This window comes from Macrobrachium nipponense, chromosome 7 (genome assembly GCF_015104395.2).
Source record: "Macrobrachium nipponense isolate FS-2020 chromosome 7, ASM1510439v2, whole genome shotgun sequence".
Taxonomy (NCBI): Eukaryota; Metazoa; Arthropoda; class Malacostraca; order Decapoda; family Palaemonidae; genus Macrobrachium; species Macrobrachium nipponense.
Window position 1 is genome coordinate 2,775,977 of NC_061109.1, and position 20,888 is coordinate 2,796,864.

The following is a 20,888-nucleotide window of genomic DNA, read 5'->3' on the forward strand; positions in this document are numbered from 1 at the left end:
CTTTTATTTTTTATATCAATTACTTATAAGGATTTTTTTATTGTCCTGTATATGCTTTGTCTTATAAATTTTTTTTTATAGTCTTGAGAAGACAGCATGTTTTTAACTATAGGTTGGAAATTGAGAGTAATAAAAACTGTATTGTAGTGCTTCTGGATGAATTGAAGGGCTACAGCCACCCTATTTAAATGCCAGGCATATAGTTACTTTGTTGTGTCATCGTAGGGTACTTGAGAGAACATGATAGAATAACTTTTGGTGCTGAATAATCCTGACGGGTTCCGGTGCTTGGTCTTCAAGACCTGGACTTCATAATCAGTCATAATCAATAGAATAGCTTTTGAAAAATGTTGAAAGTTAGTGAAATATTTTGGTCCAGAGTTGGGGATTGAAACAAATGTCTGTTTAGGTTATCTCTCACCTTGATCTTAGAATTTTAGCAAGTGCTAAGGAACATTGAGGTAACATATTTTTTAAAAATATTTCTTGTTTTTAAAATACATAAATGGAGTAATTGCATCTTTCTAATTTTCGACCAACTGATAATTTATAGTTTGGAAAAACTCTTCTTGGTACAATTGACCTTTGATGAAACTTGTGTTTGGTGATATTTTTGATAACTTTAAACAATTCTTTATTGGGTTGTTAGTGAGGTTGTTAAGCTAGACTCTCCTTGGAGTATGTAAGGTATGAGTGGGAAGTGTGGTTACTGGTCCATAGTATTCATTTATTCCCAAGGATCATTGCCAGCTCTGTGAGAAAGAAGTGAAGTGAGATTTTGGTAAAATGCTTAACAGTAATGGCATGATAGATAATGATAGTCTTTTAACCTGGTCCATTCACTATGATGACACAGATTACTACAAGGAAAAATTAATATTTTAGTCTGTTTTTACATTGTTCATTTGATCCTTTTTGCGCTCATTTTTCCTATTCCAAAAATTTTCTACCCCGTTTTCAGAAACCAGATACTTTATTTAGAAATTGCTGTTAGTATGTCATTAATTAAATTTTGACAGTGATGGACATTCTCGTGTAGCCCATACCTTTTGTCATTAGCCTGACATTTAATTTATACGTTACAAATTCTCACTAATTTAGATTTTTATTTGTTTCACATAACCTAATTTAGATTTTCATTTGTTTCTCATAACCTCAAGGCTTTTAAAACAACATTTTAAACAAACAGTACTATATGTTTTAAAACATTAAATTTATATTCTAATGTTCTTTAAATGTAAGTGCTATGGAAGTTGGTTGAAGGTTACTAATACTGTATGCTTTAGAGAACATAAAATCCATATTCGTAACACGGACATAAAGACTAATGATACGGAAGATGCAATAATAATGCCTTTTTGTCATTTCTGTGACCCATATGTGAACAAAAATCTTTTTTGTTCAAACAGTAAAGCATAAAAATAATATATGAAAGAGCAATGAGTTTTTAAAAATAATGCTTAGTATGATACTTTGCATGTAAGGTAACCTATTCAAGGATTTCTTGTGTTTTGCAGTAATTTAGCGCAGTTTACCCAGCCCCATTCATTGGAGGAGGTCATACTTTATTTGAAGTGCAGCATAGAGGTTGTCAGGGTATCAGCACTATTACACTTATGGATGTTCTTTCTTTCTGTGCATGTAGTGCCTCCTGGAGAAATTTGCTGAACTGCTATTATGGTGTATAAGTTGCTTACACTCCATCAGTTGTCTGGTTGATTTGCTAATGGTTTTTGCAGAACTGATAATCATCTTTGCAAGTTTCCTTTCCTTGGTATTTGAGTGTTTGTTGTAAATTGGTTGTGCCATTTTTCTTTTTTTCTTTCCTTGGAATTGTGTGAGGTTCCTTTCGTGAGAATGTAGGTATTTTTGTGCACCATGGTATGCATTTGCAGGAAAGGGTTATAAGTAAGTGTTCTAATAGTGTGTATGCCAAAAAGGCTTCCTCATCCAAGAGGTTTCATCTATAAATAAAGTTTGTAACAGTTGATAGGGATAGTTTAAGCATTCATAGTGTCTGCTAACATTTAGCAGTACTGATCATTTTATAATTGTGACTTTTCAAAAAAAAGAAGTTTAATAATGAAGAATATATTAAAATTTTATTAGTATTGTTTAGAAAAAATAGGTAAAATGACAATACAATAGACACTCCTATTTAGTGTAAACTAAAGCAGTCATGGCTCAAAGCTACCATTCTATAGTCAAAAACCCTTTTCAGAAATTGAACATCTCATCACTTTGGGTATACCTACATAGTCTGTTTTGAGAAGAGGATAGTAATTGTGGTGTTGAAGCACGTCACTTTATTTCAGGATTTGTCTCTGTAATGCTCTTGGGTTTGTGACTATAATGTCCCAGGTCTTTTTGTATGTCGTATCCTCTTCATTTATATTACAGAAACTAGCTTATATTTCTTTATGACATTTTAGGCTTCTAGCTTATACTTTCAGTATGGTATTTTACAGGATTAAACAACATGTGTAATTATATATTTACTTGTGAAATAATTCTGGAGATAATTCAGTCATGGAAATCAGGTAGCATACAGTTAGGAGTCTGCTCTCATTGAGGGAGGATGTCTGTTTAGACTGCAGTATTACTTTCTACAGTTGGCTTACAGAGTAACATATACAGGTAACTAGAAATTGACAGTTGCCTTTAGTGATAGTATCTAAGTTAATTATTTGTGTGCATGTGTGTGGTTTTTTTAATAGTTTTGACATCCCAAGTTAAATGTCTATAGTAAGAGCTAAATTTACTTAACTGTCCCAAATCTCAAGGAAAAAAGAGGGTTGGTAATAGATATGCAAGAAAAAATGGGCAAACTTGCCTTGTGAAAGGGAGGAAGGTTATAGGAAATAAAGAAAATGGAAGCAGAAAGGGAAAAATACTGAATTGAATATAACAATGTATGTTGATTTCCATGAAGTGATTGTTGAATATATTTGCCAGGACAGATATTAGATGGCTCCTTTTTGGAACAACAAGTAAAACAAAATGGGGTGGCGTTAACAGAGAGCGAAGGCTTATCATTATGCACACGGCCTGTACTTATGCTATGCAGCACAAGTCTTGGCACTGACATGAAAAATGGAGGAGATTTTTGAAAGATATGACCATAGAATGTTAAGATTCAAGGCTAGGATACACTGGGAAGATTGTATTACAAATTTGGTGGAGAAATTTGGTATTAAGAGCTGGAAAAGAGATTGAGATTGAATGGGTATGTGATTAGGAGTGAGGAATATTTGGTCAGAAAAATAGTTGATATGGAAATAGCAGGACAAAACCTAAATAAAGGTCCAGGAAATCTTGGAAAAGGTGTTAGATGAAGCCTACACCTGGTGAGGTTAGATGCAAGGATAGTAGCATGGGACATAGACGAAAAAGTTGACGTAATACATTTATAATGAATGAAAATTATGATGTACTAGTCTTGTTTTCATGTAGGGAAAATAAGTTAAAGGTTCAAGTTTTTATCTGTTAATTTTTATTCGGTCAGTATGATGAGGGACAGAATTATTGCACATTAGGAGCTACTGCTATTTTGCCCTTTTCTTGAAAAGTCATAGAAAGAAAATTTTACGTCTTGGTTTTGGTAGAAGTGTGAGTGACTTATATATTTATTCTTAGTAATTTTAGTCTGTTATTAATATGGGGATGTAGTCTCAATTAATATTGGGATGTGTAGTCTCTATATCAAGAGAGACTTTTAAATCCATTTTGTTTAATGTGATATAAAGATTTTTTCAATAAAGTAAAAATCTCTGACAAATCCTTTTCTTGTTACCAACAAACTGTCATCAATACCTTCATCTTCGGGATCTCATGCCATTTGTCTCCTAAAGGAAAACCGTCTCCACCACCACAACCACCTGAAACGATTTTATAGCACCAGGACGTAATTCTTGTGTATTCCAAAGATAATTTCTAATGTAGGATTATCCAGAATTTTTGAGTAGCAGTGAACAAAATCCTTACATAGGCTCCATAAGTTTTCATGAAGAATCAGTCATTTACTTTGCTCAATATTGTTAGCTTATGTAGCTGTATTACTCGACACCTTTGCAATAGCAATTTGCTCGTGTTTATCAAAGAAAGTATGCTATTTTTATGTCACATTCTTTTGTCTCCTTTAGTTAATAGACATTTCTTTGTGGCTGACATTCACTTATTTCCTCATCAAATCTTTATAGTTGTACCAGTGGTTGTAAATTTTTTTAAAGCCATTTATAGTTCCCAATTTTTGCAAGTTGAATACTCATGATTTTGTGTGTCAAAATGCATAATATAAATTTTGTACATTTTATTTCCACTTAACGCAAGTTGAGGGTTAATGGATTTTTGTATGTTATAATTAGCATCAGCCTAGTATATACATAGAAGACTTAACTCCAATATTTAGCATTTCCAGTATTCACAAGATGAGTGTTCATGAGTATTGTCTTTTGGTTTTTCCCAATACTTGATATATCAGTTTCATTTATTTTACGTATAACTTTGACTTTTTAGTTTAAAAAAATTCACAAGTTGTGTTCATGATTATTAGATATAGTACTTGTGTCAATTTCATAAATTTTAGGGATACATTTCACCTTTACTATTTCAGTAATTCAAACATTTAGTGTTCCTGGTTGTTTGGCATGTCATGATCATTTCAGCTGTAGTGTTTATGTATTTACTTTTAGAGGTATGACACTGTATTTTGTCTGAATTTTGTAATTGTTAGAACAGAAATTTGTCAATGTCAAGAAGATTGGTATTGATTAATCATGGTATTTTAATCATTAGTATGCCATAAAAGTTGGTCATTTGTATTTAAAACTCATGTCATATAAATTACTTGAAGTAATAATAGGCTCGGCCGTATCCTGGTTATGGTGTTAGAACATCATAGTTTTAGATATACCTAAGTTACTGTATGGGAAGTGATAATGGCTCATTGCTCTTTTATATGCCCTCTAACTTTGGTGCTGTTAAATTTTTTTAAAAATATTGCTTTAAAATTTGAGTAACAAGAATTCCTTTCTGACACTGTCTAGAGAAATTTAGTTTATTTTAGAATCAATCAGATTGCTTTCAGCTTCTGTTGAATGTAATTTTTATGTTAGCATCAGATGCTATGATTACCACTATTGTGTTTTAAGACATTTTGCCTAAATAAGTTGCATCAGAATTATTGTTTAGTTCCAAAACACTCCATCATAGTATTCTCTTAAGAATGAAGCTGCCTATTATTTTCCTTACATTAAAGTTAGTATAGTAGTACTATTTAGAACATTGTTTAATGAATCTCTTGGATTAATTATCTATTTTTCTTGATCCTGACAGAAGAAGCTGCTAATAAGACCATGGAAGAGTCCTTGAATACAGATGAAACTGCCTTCTCGACCTTTGAAATGCGGCAGTCGAGAAGAGGTACCATGAGTAAGAGAAGCACCTTGGGCCGAAGATCTGTTATTGGGGCAACCGCTGTTGTTAATGCAAAATCTCCACCAAGACCAGCTCCAGCTTCTGTCACTTACTCAGATGATGACACTGTTAAAGGCTATGATGAGAATCCGGATGATTCAAGTGAGCTGACAGAGAAGCCGACAGATTTGTCCTCTACTGCCTCAGAGGTAAGCAAGTGTAAGAGGATAATTTCCCTTTGTATAGTATACTCTTCACTCTTTTCCTGTGTGCATTGTTGTTTCAGTTTATGTACTTAGCAAGTGTCATAAAAATTTTTTTCGACTGCAAATGTATCTGACAGGGAGAGAGGTATGGTAGTAATTTTATTTATGTTTGTGCCAGTTGGATCCAGGAGGCCATAGCAGAGTCTTGTCTCACTTTTCATGTACTTTGGATTGAGGCTGTGAGATCTGCTGAGTTTAGAGGATGTAGAAAACTGTGCATTTTTAGGGTTGTTTAAAAACAAATAAAAAACTTAGATCTTTATTCCACAACAAACCTATCACTCATAAACTGTTTAGCCATAATCTCTGTCATTCAGGGAGGTTTTGAAATTGTAATATTTCAGGGTTGCTGATTGTGACTTGCATGGAGAGAACTAAGATAGATATGAAACCCAAGTAGTACAGAGATTCATATGAAAATGGATGAATTCCTGAAAGAGAAGTAAATCACTTGGTTCATGTTTAGAAAATGAAGACACTTGCGATATATATGAGGCAGTTGCTAGCAACCATAAAATTTGTGTATGAGGATGAGAGTTATAAAAGAATAATGGATGAGAGCTAGGAAACAAACAAAACATGCTATTCCAGGGATTGTGGCTTGGCTGGATTAAAAGAAGTTGATGGTTGAGCTGAAAGAGATCTAGTGTTAACTTAAGTTGCACATGCTGAGAACTTTCTACTTATGAGGCACAGCTGGATAACGTCTATGCATGTGGCTAAAGCATCTCTAGGTTCTTGTGGAATTTCCATAAGTGCAGTTTGCAAAGCAGCTTTTCCTGCTCTGAAATACTCCAGGGATTTCTTTTTAACAGGGACAGTTCATCAAGAGTGCTTCCATTCATGCCAGTTCTTTAAGGCTCTTACACTTCCATATTACAGTAGTGCAGTGTATTTGTTTACAAGGGTCCTGGATTCAGTTGGGCAGAACAGTAAACTGGCAGCTTGCAGTTGGGGCTTTTAAAAAGGTCCAAGCTTCACAAAGAGCTTTGCAGATCTGGTGTAGTGACCATGTAGATGAAAGGAACAGCTTCCCTCTTATGAGAGTGTCAGCAACATTGATGACCCATGCAAATGAAAATCAATATTGCTTGCATAGAAAGGCAACTTTCAACTTCTGGAAGTGGATGTGATGTACTTTGTCTTGTAAATGCTTGTTCCCATCTTTAAGTGATTTAGGTGCTCTTCCAATCCTTGTTTTGATACCTTCATAAACATGAAAAACTCCTGTGAGCCAGGTAGTAGAGGTACTCCTACCACAAGATATTGTGAATCATACCACCTTTGAGGGCCCTTGAGAACATTGTACAAGGCTGAGAGTAGGTACTCATCTGGTTGAGAAATTGATGGCCATCATCATGTGAGCTTCATGCACTGAGAAAAAATTCTCAAGTGATTGTGGGGGAAATGTCTCAGAATGAAAGGGGCTGGCCAAAGCCTACAATATATTGGCTGGAGGATGTGGCCCAGCACAGAAGTAATGAGTCAACGATGAAAATCTCTTGATTTTGTCCTCTTGATTATTGATGAAATTTATTCCAACATCTCATAGATAAAATACAGGCATAACCAGTGGCATACATGAACAAAGAGGTGCAGATTTTAGTGTAGTTCTGCTGCTAATAGTGTGATTACCAGTCAGTTGTTCAAGTAGCTTTTATGCCTCCAGTGTGTTGGTGCAGTTAATACTAGTAAAACTTGAACTCTAGTCCAGCTGAAGGATAGCAAATTGAAACTTCTTCCCTGCCTAGATGAGACAACCTATTTTCTCAAAGTTTAAGGAATTAGAAAGCAAAAATATATATCCTTGAGGCCTAGCGATGGTTGAGAGAGAGACTTTCCTGATGGAGTGGTAAGCTGAGGCTGTAGTTTTCACCCCGAAGATGGTTTGGTGAAGAAAGCTGTTCAACAGAATGAAGTTGTTAGTAGTCTGCTATCCTCCTGTCACCTTGGAAACTAAAAAAGTGACTGTAAAAACCTTGCAAGTCACCCAGTATGTACCTCTTTTATGGCCAAATTCTCCAGCTTGTCTCATCTCCCTGTCCAACACTTAAAACCTTGTAGAATACTGAGTGGGAGCGACAAATACATGGTCTCTGTTATGAGAAATGGAAGTTGATAAAGCTGTTCCTGAGATCTTCCATCCATAACCCAAAATTCTTCCCCTAAATACAGCAATGATTTCCAGAACTTCTGGAGATAATCCTCTACTGTTATAAAAGGAGTTAGGGAAAACTGGGTTAATTTCCTATCAACTGTTTTAGGCCAAAAGAGCAACTGCTGTCTCTTTGCTGGAGGAATCTTGGAATGAGAAACAGGAAATTATCTGAATGGTGGCCACTGCTGCCTTTTTCTCTTGTACACAAACTGGGTTCTTCTTGAAAGCTGTTCAGTGCTATGGCCTGATTTAGCCTAGGATTCTCCCCAAGTCCCTCATGGCTGTACTGATCGTCATTGAGTACTTTGCTGCAGAGTTCCCAGATGAGGTCCACGGGAACAGGAATGGTCTGTGGTATCCTAAAGTGAGGTCTGTGAGATTTAAAGACAAAACATCAAAGAATCTTCATCCCAGAGTCCTCTTCATTACAACCTTAGTAAAGAGGTACAGCACCATTAAAATGTTAGGCATTCTGCTGGCACTATTGGAGTGGTCCGGTGGCTTGGTCCTGCCTACATCAGCTAATGTGGCACCCCAAAACCCCAAGACCTATTCCTGCCAATTAGCTACTATCAAAACCTTTCAAAGAAGTACTTGTAACAATATAATCTGCCACTGTGAAGCTTTTCGAGAAGGGGAGAAGGAAGATAGAATCTGATAAGACTGCTCCACAGTACCAGTCAAAATGCCTTAGAAGAGCGCCTTGGATATTATAGAACTTTCAGCAGCTGGAGTGGATGGGAGAAAAAATGTGATGAGGCCCCATTTTTGTGTAATAAATTGTACTGTAGAATTTGCTTGCCATTCTCAGCATTATATACATCACAAATAGAAAGTCTAAGACTGCAGTGGTCATAGGGAGGAAAAAATCAAGTTGGGCGAGTCATTGAAAGCTGGGTCAGTCATGAGCTTTGGAGTTGAACTTCCCTTCCTCAGTTTCTGTAGCCTCTCTATTTTTGAAATGTTGCAGACCCTATTCAGCACATAGAAAATAGAGACTGTCTTGTAGAGCCATGGATGCTTTTAGTTTGTCATCTTCAGAGTGGTTACTAATAACACCCCAGTGCTGGTTCTTGTTGAATCTTGGTTTTTATAGCTGGGTTTGGTGCCTTAGTGAATGTGGCTGAGGGAAGCTATTAGCAAGCTCGTTTACGGAGTCTGAGGTGCTTTGCAAATTCTTGGCCAAAGTCAGTGACATCTCATCTCTGAGGGGGATCTTGAAGATCTGAGTGATGGAGAAACTTGCTTAGAGACTAAGAAGCCGAACAGGTATGGGAAGAGCTTTTCTTTGCAGATGTCTGTGCCCTGTCTGCTAAAATATCACTCTCCAAATGTTTCTGAACTCAGGCTTGGTCTTGTTCTGCACATGGTTGGCAGCACCACAATTCTGAAGTAGAGTCACTTTTCCTAAAGTATTATGGTTATGACTCCTGGCTCCCCAACATGTCCAGTACTAAAATCTTATGAGAACAAGCTCTTATTTTAAGGCTCCAGGACTAGAATTTTGTAGCATTTCTGGGACATTCAAGGACCACAATGTAGGCATTATACAAATGATTGGTTTATGGTGAAATAAATACTCTTGCTTTACTAATATGCCAGAGATCGCATGTCTGTATACTAGAAGTTCTGAGATTTCTTAACTCATTGTGCTGCAATTTTAATCCTTTGAATATAGCCATAATAGTAATGTTTCGAACATGTAGTCTAGAAAGATAACTAATATTTAATGGGTCACTTTTTAAAAATAACACTATAGAGTGCAACTTGTATTTCTCATTAATTGGTTACCATACCAGTGTTTTTCTGTATTATCTTTTATTCACTCACATTGCAGAGGAAACAGCTTGTCAAGATGTCCCCAAAGGTACAAACTAATGAATAATATTTCTTTTAGCTTGTGCTTTTTTGTGCTTATTTATTCATTTTTCTGTTACCATCTGTCTGTGTGTTTTTGGAACTGAACACCATTGGTTTGTGTGAGTTTGTCTGCAGTATGGTTCTTTTTATGAAGATCAGAACAAGTTTGCAGATCACAGTATTCTTGTTTAGATTATGGTGCAATGCTACTAAGTTTTCAGCACTTTTTGAATGAATCAATTAATGCTTATGACAGTAATGTGTAATGAAGCCTTAACAATCATCTATTAGGATTTTTATGTTATTCAGAGATTGTGTATGTTGTTCAGTTACTAAATTGTCAAATTATTATTATGAACAATGTTACAATTACCTCATAAAAAATTTTCTATTTGTTACATAGTAAGCTTCATGCATGAGAGCCTTTTCTCAGAAGTTTCAACCTCCTTACTATTCCAGTTCCTAAGCATAAATAGAATTTTAGTTTATAAACAGAAAGCACTACTGCTATTGTGTGATGATGGTTTTTACAATTTACCATACAAGTCAGATGACAACTCATAGACAGCTATGTAATTGCCAGTTCCTCTACTGCTCAAGGACAGATATGCAATTGCCAGTTCCTTCTCTTAGGCAGTAACTTGTAACCCTGGGCAGTGACCATACTGTGTAATATGTCCTTTGCTTTTCTCTTACCAGTTGCAGATCTGCCTCTTCATTTAGGATTAAGAGCTACTCTTTTTTTTTTCCTTCCCCTTGTTTCTTTTCCGTAAAGAAGGGCTTTAGGTTTTCTTCATTTATTTGGCCTTACTGTTTAGTTCCATCTTTTTTAAGTTCGAGATGGGCTTTTGCATATTAACCCTTAAACGCCGAGCCTCTATTTACAAAGTGTGTGCCGTATGCCAGCGGCGTTCGGGAGTTAGCTCTAAGTGGAATTTTTTTTTTTTTTCAAAAATCACAGCACGCTTAGTTTTTAAAATTAAGAGTTCATTTTTTACTCCTTTTTTTTTTGGCATTGCCTGAAGTTTAGTATGCAACCATCAGAAATGGAAAAAATATCATTATCATATATAAATATTGAAATATATGACCAAGCGAAAAAAAAATTCATATAATTGTTTACAAATCACGCTGTGAGCAAAACGGTTAAAGCTAATGAGTTATTATTTTTTTTCATTGTATTGTACACTAAATTTTAATGATTTTGGTATATAACAAATTGTAAAACGATCAAAGCAACAGTGAGAAAATATTATCACAAAATGATGCATGAATTCGTAACGCGTGGACATAGAAAGTTTTTTTCAAAAATTCACCATAAATTGAAATATTGTGCTAGAGACTTCCTGTTTGTTGCAAAATGAAGGTATATGATTGAATATTATTAGACTGTAAGTGTTTTAGCTTACAATGGCGTTTTTCAACCATTTCAGTTGAGTCAAAGTTGACCAAAGGTTTAAATTTTGGCACATCATGATTTATATGAAAATATTTCAAAATTATTAAAGCTACAACCATGAGTTATTTTTGTTGTATTCTACATGAAATTGCACACATGTTCATATATAAAACTTTATGTAACGGCTAATATAAAACGGTGCAAGCATTACGACAAAGTGACGAAAGAATTTCTGAGATTTTCAGCCGAGTTAAACCCGTGTGAGGACGTAAGTGAAGTTTTTTCAAAAATTCACCGTAAATCGAAATATTATGCTAGAGACTTCCAGTTAGTTGTAAAATGAAGGTAAATGATTGAATATTAATAGAATGTAAGAGTTTAGCTTACAATTGCGTTTTTCGACCATTTTGGTCGAGTCAAAGTTGACCGAAGGTTGAAATTTTGGCACTTACTGTGATTTATATGAAAATATTTCAAAACTTATAAAGGCTACAACCATGGGTTGTTTTTTGTTGTATTCTACATGAAATTGCACACATTTTCATATATAAAACTCTATGTAACGGCTAATATAAAACGGTGCAAAAATTACGACAAAGTGACGAAAGAATTTCTGAGATGCGTCGCTGATGCTTTGTAGTGCGAGAAGAAAGAAATTCGCGCATGCGCAGCTGGGTATCGCTTGTAAACAAAACAACAGCATAATCCACGAACTCCCAGCATCCCTCAAGGGGTGTGATTTAAAAACTTTCGCAAACTAGGCCTATAAATTTTTCCGCGAATATTTAAAAAAACTTTTTGTAGTTGATGTACCGTACATCCACTTGTCACCCGGCAGACAATTTTAGTCGATGTACAATACGTCCAGTCGGCGTTTAAGGGTTAATCATGTTAATTCAAGGTGTATAGTACATCAGAATGAAACCATGTATGGCTCTACTGTTTTTGTCCCAAAATTTTTAAGATTTTAGAGATAATATTGCTCAAATAGACTAGTAGTTTCATGTGCTAATGATAATTCTTACATTCCCAATGCTTCATTTTTGTTTACAAATGGATCTCTTTTCATATCTTAACTGTTGGTTGGGATGAGATGTGAAACAAGCTCTTCTAAATTGTAGGTTCTGTATTAGGCACAATGCGTGTGAGCAACTGAACTCTGAAAGGGAAAGTGGCGTACTACTAGACATTGGATTTGAATGTGATCAATTGCCACTTATCATCATACATGTGAGGCAAGGATACAGTTGCCACATCTCGAGCAGGTTCTTTATCTGAAAACCTTGGCCTTGGCCCATGAAGTTTGGAATATTCTGTAACTCCAAGAGGCCTTGGTTGAAGTCTTCGAAGTCTTCACAGGCGATGTTGCTGGAGGGCACTGTCTTCAGTACAAGATGCTTCACAGCCTTCTCAGTGGCCTCAGCATAGCCATAGGACTGTGGATAGTGCGGGGAAGTAACGATTTGATGTACTCCCCATCGCTTCATGAAGTCCATAAATTGAGGTCCACAATTGATCCTGAGGTGAAGTAGGACACCTATCTCCCTGAAATATCTGCAAAAGATCCCTAATATTAGATCCTCAATATTGCAAAGTGGTAGTGTCACTGTAGCATGGGGCAACCACATGTCAGCTAGAAAGCCTGTTGGTCACAATGCGGAATGACTTCCCTGCGCCCGTTTAAGAAGTCTGCTGACATGGACTTGAAGGCCTAGTAGAGTGGTCAACGTTTAACAGAGGTTCCTGCTGGAGGCTGAGTTGTAAAATCTGGCAAGTCTCACAAGCTTGGACACTACTGGCAATGTCAGTCAATTCCTGGCAAGTAAACAGATTTGTGCAGGGGAGTGGCCCCATAACTCCAAGAGGCCATGGACGAAGTCTTCACAGTTGCTGTTGCTGGAGGGCACTGTCTTCAGTAGAAGATGCTTCACAGTGGACCCGATAGCCATTGAAATCCCTGAATTCACAGCTGGTGATGGAGGTCCACAATCGACCCTGAGGTGAAGTGGGGCACTAACTTCCCCGAAATAACTGCAGATCCTTATCATTGCAGAGGTGGTAATGTCACATGAGCATGGGGCGACCACAGGCCAGCCAGAAAGCCTGTTGATCACAATGAGGAATGACTTCCCTGCGATGTTGATGAATTCCGCTGGACTGACTTGAAGGGCCCAGTAGGGTGTTCATTCTTTTGTTGTCAGAGTTGATTTCCTGGCTAGTGAAAAGTCTGTTGTGCCTGTCACTTTGTGGCTTCCATTCCACTGACTGTTATGGGAGTTGGATAGTGTGAGGGCAAAGGTCAGCAGGCACTACAGCAATCCTTGCTCTGTAAAGAATGCATTCAGAATTGACTGAGAGGCTGTCCAGTAGTTTCCAAGAATGGGAGCAATGAATTATGAAAGTTGTAGTGATTGTTAGGAAATCCCAAGTGCATGCAGTCTTGAAGATGGATGTACGACAGTTCCTCCATTGCTGAAGCACGAAGATCTTGAATAATCCTGTTAGCGTCCTGGGGCAAGTCGATGTCCTCTTAGGTTGCTGCATGAGTGGTGGCGATGGTCATGACTCTTAAGCCTAACCTGAACATAGTCTGTTTCCTCTTGTGGTAAGCGCTGATTGACAGGGGTAGGCAACAGGGTGTCGGGTATGCTGAGCTGGTTGCCAGCACGCTATATGGTTGTGAACAGATACGGTGAGAATTTCTCCCAGACTCTGCAAATGGGGATTCTCGACTGTATCCAAAGCATAATGGTTGAGAATTGGCACCAGTGGGCGATGGTCTGTCATCAATGAAGAATGATTGGAGACCTATCAGGCACAGTTTGCATTTGGACATATCCCAGGTTATGGCTAACATCATCTCCAACTCGATTGTGGTGTAGAGCATCTTGGGGGCAATGAAATGAGAGCCATGCTGTACTCAGTGCTACACCACGATTGAATTGGAGAAGTTAGCTGTAACCTGGGATATATCCAAATGCAAACTGTACCTGATAGGCCTCCCAACATTTAACATTGATGACAGACCATTGCCCACTGGTGCCAATTCTCAACCATTTGCAAAGTGTCATGAAGAACATCTCACCGAATCTGTTCACAACCGTATGGTGTACTGGCAAGCAGCTTGGCATACCTGATGCCCTGTCACCTTTGAAGGCAGTAGGCATCTCCTGTGGTCGCAAATCCCATTGGACCTCTGTGATTCTGGAAACAGCCATTGTGTGTGATGAGTGTGGTTTATTTCCATCCTCCTCAGCAAGTTGCATTTGCCAGTACCCTCCCTTGCAGGGGACCTGAAGAACTTTGCCCTCGGATCAATGCTGCAGATGCAAGACAACGGCGAGGGTGACGGGTGGCCTGGCCGTTTTACTTGGCTCTTGAGGTCGATGGTGGTTCAAAGGCCTTTTTCCTTAGTTACTACGACGAATGGGGGACACCAGTCTGAGTGTTTGTCACCAGCGAGCTTAGTGATACCCTGATCTATACCGTGAACTGTAGCTCTGCCTCATTATCTGGCAAGGGTGTTGATGGTGAACGGTACAGCATCTTCCTTGGGGTAGGTGCACATGGAGGTTGGGCCGGTCCTTCCACTAGTTTGTGAGGGAGGCTTTCCTCAGTTCATCCTTGGTGATCAACACGTCCTTGAACTCTAGTTGGAAAAAAGAAGTCTCTGGGTTTGGCAGGCGATGTGGTGGCATGAAGAGGCAGCTTTTAACACCTATTACTGACATGGGTAGCATCCAGGGGCTATATGACAGGAGGGGCTTCGGACACCTTCATGGACTTAGTTAAGAGAGCCTGTTAAGCGAGGATCTAAGGATAGAGTAGCTGTGAAGGATCTTGAGGCAGGTGTCATTGTAGAGCCATCTGCAGTGAACACTGGGGTAACTTGAGGGCCTATAACAGATTTCAGCACTGTGACTGGCAAGCATTTCTTGGTTGCACTGGCGGCACTGGACCTGTCTGGCAGGGCATCTCTGTGCCTTGGTTCAATGCTCCTTGTGGGCACAGTTGCTGCTGGTCACTTCTCTCTGGATCTGTTGTGTGGCAGCTGCATGACTGGCATGAAACACTGTAATGGTGTGGTATGGGTGGCATCTTTTCCATGTTTCTTCGGTCTTCTTTCTGTAGTTTAAGAGGGTGAAGCCCGAATAGCAGAAGTGGCCTTCTTGGTGGCCTCGTTGGTGCAACACGCATTGATAATATAATCTATAGAGAGAGGCGTTGGTGTCAAGGGCTACAAGTTTCTTAGCCAGTTCTTTATCCTTGACTCTCATAAGGATGATTCTTTCCATCTGGGCTTGCTCACAAACTGAAGATTTACTGTGACAGACTTCTACTTCCTCTGTAGTTTTCTCAAATTTTATGTAAGGCTGAAAAAGACTTTCCCTCTGTTTGCAAGGGAGCAGCTCCCTAAAATGTAAATTCTCGTTGCGAAGGCTCGTGATGTTTTCTTTAAGGGCATCCAAGACTGGCATTCAAGACTTTTTCGACACTTCATCCAGTGTTAGGATGTATGTCTAGGGTGTGCTAGAGGATCCTTTGTATCTCCAAGATAAGACACATCCTCATCTGGAGTACTTTTGTTTCTCCCTGGTTAACGTGGGCAGATCCACCATGACTGAATGATCTTCCCCTTGATGTCGCCATTTCCGAAAAATATGAAAGTTGCATCTGGACGAAGGGGACCGGGTTCTGGGCAATTGCTTACTGATGCGATCGCTGCACCCTCGTGTCGGAGTAAGCATGCTGGAGCTTCTTCTGGTCACTTGCTGTATGAGGGGGGCTAGGATTTGCAGAAAGGCGCTGTATTGGTCTGCTCTCTGTTGCTTGTGAATTTCTTCCTCCTCTCACTGTCATTGGTCCCTTAATTCTTCCCATTTTCTTTGCTTCTCCTCTTGAATTTGTCTCCGCCTTTCCTCCTCTTGTCTGATCCTCAATTCATGATTTCTCGAGGTATTATGTGAATGAAAGTAAATCAACTGATTAGCATATCGACATCTGGGGATGGAGAGCGGGTGGGGAATGTGGATGATAGACAGGGTCTTGTAAATGCTGGGCGAGTGGGGTTTCGTCACGATTGTCCTGAGAACATGGAGAATCCATTTTGAATAATGTTCTGTTTACCCCCCACACATACGCTTAAAACACAATTTAACAGAAATGATACACTACTACATACCGACAAATATAATCTGTTGTGGATAGAGAAGCTGGTAACTAGGTGAATGGTCCTGTGTCAGTTTTCTTCCTGTTTGTTGCAAGTTTCCTGTATCTATGGCTGCTTCTTTTAACTTCCTCCAGAAATACCTTACTGCGCCATGTTGTTGGGGTGAGACTTGAAAAAAGTTCATCTAAGTTACAAGTTCTTTTATTAATTAATGTTACAATATAACAAGGACAAATGCATGGGAGCAACCAAACTCAAGAGCGGGGAAGTGTTCAATTCCAATGCTAGGCATTGGAATTGAATGTGATCAGTTGTCACTTATCAGTATACATGTGAGGCAAGAGTAGTTACCACTTATGAAATACAAATGTTCTTTATACATGGGAGGCGAGAATACATTATACAATGACAAATATGTGTTACATATCGATTATAGTATCTACAACATCATTGAAACTGATAAAATTTTTCATATGGTTTTAGTATACAAGTAAATTTTTTTTAACTAACTTGCTTACATACCCTTGAAGAGGAATGTATATAGCGTTGTGAATTAGTATTTTTTTGTGCTACACAATTAAGCATGAAAGCAGTATCTGCCTTGGAGAAACAGTGCCAAAACTTCAGATTTTAGTGCCGTGGTTGAGTTTGTGAAAAATACACTATTGACTGTAATGTTAAATTTTCTTTTAAAAGTAGGAGAGTGATCTAATTAAATTTTTCTCTCACACAGCAGGAATCTGAGAGTGAAAATGAATCACATCATTCAGAACCACATTCCTTCGTGAATCACTATGCCAACGTCAACGAAACCTTCCGTCAGTCTTGGCGCCGTCAAAAGCCGGTTCGAAATTACTCGAGCTACACCGACTCCGAAGCGGAGGGTAGTGCCGTCATGAGTCTCAATGGCGGTCAAATCATAATGAACAACATGGCGGGATCAAGGGCCCCCTTGCCTGGGTTCTCATCATTTGTATAGTCAGTACACTTAAGGGTACATAACTGATAAGAAAAGACAAGTTATTGTAAGTCTTTGTAAACTTGTGATATCCTATGTTAGATGTGGACGGCTCATCGTTAACTGTAGGAAGATTTGTAAAAATAGAAGGAAGTCATTATGTTACTGCCACATATTTAATTAAAAGGACCCTTCAGTCCTAAAATATCTGTGATATGTACAGCATTAGACTAAAGATTCCACTTGATTACTCCTTTTTCCTTTAGATGCCATTTGATTACTTGGCTTTTTTTCATGTTTCATTGGTAGTGATTCTGTAGATAGCTTAGCAGATAGGCATTTGTCTCTTTCTTCCAAATAACCCTCCCATGTAAAGTACTCCAGAATAAATGAAATGTTGCATGTAGGATAGGAATATGAATTGGGAGCCTTATGTTGGTGGTAAGTACTGTACTATTTTGCATTTTATATCCAAATTGTTACTAGCATAATTATTATGCTTGACATTTGAATGGCATTAAGGTTATTTATGTCTGTTTTTTGAGAATAGTGGGATTACATTTATTCCTGTCAGTTCAGTACTAGTTTTGTGCTAAGCACCAGGTAGAAACCATCAACAGATTGTTTTATAACAGGTGCTTTTTATGATTTAAGTTGACATACTGCATTTGGGAATTTTAAAATTGGGTTGCTTGTCATTTCTACCATCCCAGAAATAGTTCAATCTGTCATTTGAAATGAAGCAGGAAATGCCTTTGTAATTATTTACACACTTCCTTACTATGGGGGAGTCTTGTGGCTTCGTCATTTCCATGGTGACCAGGCTGACCTCAGGCCCATTTATATATTGTACTATAAATGGATATATGTGCATTAATTCTTGTGTATGCTTTAGTAATTCTAGTTATACAGATGTTTATATATAGAAGTGGGAGGCTGTGAGCATGTTGAGAAAATCATATCATTTGCCCTTCTAGATGGAATGTGGTGGTGATTCACCCTCGTTTTTTGTTCCATTCTTAACATCTGCACATGGACTAACATTGGTTTACAGTGGTGAGTGCATTACTTGACTTGCTTACTAGAAATTGGCAAAGCTCCTGTTGTACTTTAGGAGAACTTTGAGAGACTAATGTCAGTGTTTGACAAGTAAAATTAGTTTTAAAATTTCAAGAGTACATGAGTGTGCTAAGTTTATAAGAATCTCATATTATTGTGAGAATGAATTTTTGTTGTTATAAATGGATCTCTAAATTAGAAGTAATTGCTCTATACATGTGGAGTGAACACAATTAATGACATCCTCAAGTAAAAATGCCTTCGTAGAGTGTTTCAAATAGTTAGATTGGGCAGCAGCATTAGTATTATTCTTATAAGGACCAATAACTTTATCCTGTTTGTAACTCGAACAAAGGTAGTGAATTAGAGTTACAAGCATTACAGTAGTAACTAAATTCATTTTAAAACAGGAAAGTCACACACACAAAGGAGGACAAGGCTCAAGTTTGAAATATATTGCCTCATCAAAAATGTTCCTATGCAGTTATTCCTGAATGATGGGCATTTTTTGCACAAGAATATTTCCTTATTCAGTGCATTTTACTTTTCTTTTGAAGTGACTAGCACAGGTATTTTCAGTATGTGCCAAGTGGGATATATTAAACGTGCTTTTATGTGCATTCATTATCTGATGTGATAATATTTAGTGTGATTTGTAAGGCAGTTCTTTTGTTATTAAACTATTTTTACCTCTATCACAATTGTGATATCAGCTCCTCTTTGTAGTTATACACACAGTGAATGATTAGTTGAAATATGGTGCAAACTTTACCCCTGTATTCTCCAAACTCATGTTATGTTTGAAGAAGTATGCTAATTGCCATTCCAGTGTCTTTTGTCTTTATATCCAGAAACAGTAAATGTTCAGTATTTGAATGCATTTATTAAAAATAGTGTAGGGGTTTGCCCTCGATTTTTGTGAAGTATTGATCTCTTTAAGGTGACAAATTGGTGTATATGTAGCATGTAACATCTCAGATTACTGGAAGTGCCTTCTATAATATAGTAGGTGATTCATTTAATAATACTTTTTGTTTTATTAGTCTAGATTATGCCCATTGGTAAGGAGCATTAACAAATCTATCTTTGCCATTTAACAGTGCATTTATAGGCATTCCATTCACAAATATTTGGAAAGTGCACAGTATTTTCATAAAATTATGAATGCTTGGCAGATTATGTTGGTATGTCGTCATATGCTTCTCTGGCGGATTTCCTTTTTGATGGATATTTTAGTGTTTTGCTATGTCTAATTTATTTATGAAAAAGAAAATATATTAATACAGAGGTCAGGATTTTTTTCATGGTAATGTTTTTCAGTTATTTTTGTGGTAGGGAATATATCACATTTCTGAGGAAAATAATTGTTCACCTTTTGCATAGTTGATGCCATTGTGTTTTTTTATGAACTAACCAGTTTCTTCCTGACAAAGCAGTTAGATTTTATATGCACAACATTTCCTACATTGCACAACACAGCAGAAATTGCAGTACTTACTGGCTTTTGCTTTATATTCTACCCTGCTTTTTAAGTCTTATTTTGTTAATTAATATTTTGCCAGTGACAATAAGTAAAGGAATGTCAGGACTTGAACTTTTGGTACACTTCTTAATCAGCATTTTGTAAGTGGAAGGTTGACAATGTTTATAGCTTTGGTGTGTAAGTCTGAAGGCACAGTTCATATTAAGACTAAGTACTTGAAGCACAGTACTTACATATCATTTTCCTTTCAGCCTTAAACCATAAAAGGTAGTGTGGATTAAGAGTTAACTTCATTTCCAATGATTTTTTTAACAGTACAAGGCCTTTTGTAAAACATTGTGAATTTTATAATAAAACTCAAATAAATTTTGTCTTTTTTTTGCCTTTTATCAATTGTTTTCCAGTAAACCATATTTCCCATAGGGATATATGACCTCTGTTAGCCTACCTTGGCCATTGTGTTACATGTCATGACCACAATTAGGAGTGTGTGTGTGTGTGTAACAAGCTATGCATGATGCTGATGCTCAGTTAAAATTGATTGGTGTAAATTGTAATGCCTTTCCTAGGCTGCATTAGCCTTGTGTGTGATACCTTAGGTGTTAGGTAGGGCTTTGCCTGTGCTCTCTGATTGTCAACCATCAGTGCCAAGTGCATTTATTCCTTTTGCTCGTGACAGGGCTACTATGGATGTGAAGCCCAAGATTTGCATTGTGCGGGGAAAGATAATGCTTGTAATAAGTTATGTCACTGTTTTTGAAGGGAATTGCCCAGTCAGCATCAGCTTCCATCACAGAGGGAGGCTACATAGTCTTGATAAACTTGCCCAATGTCTCTACATCTAAATCCACCAGTTAAGAAGATTCCTGTGGTTCATCTGCCAACAGACAATGTACCATTTTAAAGACCTCTGCTTCAGCCCTCTGCAGCTCTGCAGGTCTTCACTCTGGTCTTCCAGCTAGTGTTCCACTAAGCCCCCTCACAAAGATACAACTGAGAAGGTACCCAGATGACTTGCATTACCTTGCATCATAGATCCAGAAGCTACAGAAGGATGGGGCAAAGTGTTGGAACTATGTTGGGAACCAGGGGGCAATTATGAATCAGAAGTTGGACCTAG

General features: G+C 37.6%; 1 protein-coding gene across 7 annotated transcripts in view; it reads left to right on the plus strand.

Moving 5' to 3' along the window:
* The window catches only part of LOC135217473 (protein sidekick-like), a 258,080-nt gene extending 237,946 nt beyond the window's left edge, over positions 1–20,134 (plus strand). For 5 of the 7 annotated variants that reach the window (XM_064253381.1, XM_064253385.1, XM_064253384.1 and 2 more), the window contains 2 exons: positions 5,335–5,624; positions 17,002–20,134. In XM_064253381.1, coding sequence (XP_064109451.1) covers positions 5,335–5,624; positions 17,002–17,247 — 536 coding nt within the window. In that variant the 3' untranslated portion in view covers positions 17,248–20,134. The remainder of the gene's footprint in view (positions 1–5,334; positions 5,625–17,001) is intronic. The other 2 variants (XM_064253382.1, XM_064253388.1) reach the window with 1 other exon arrangement.
* The last annotated feature ends 754 nt before the right edge of the window (positions 20,135–20,888 follow it).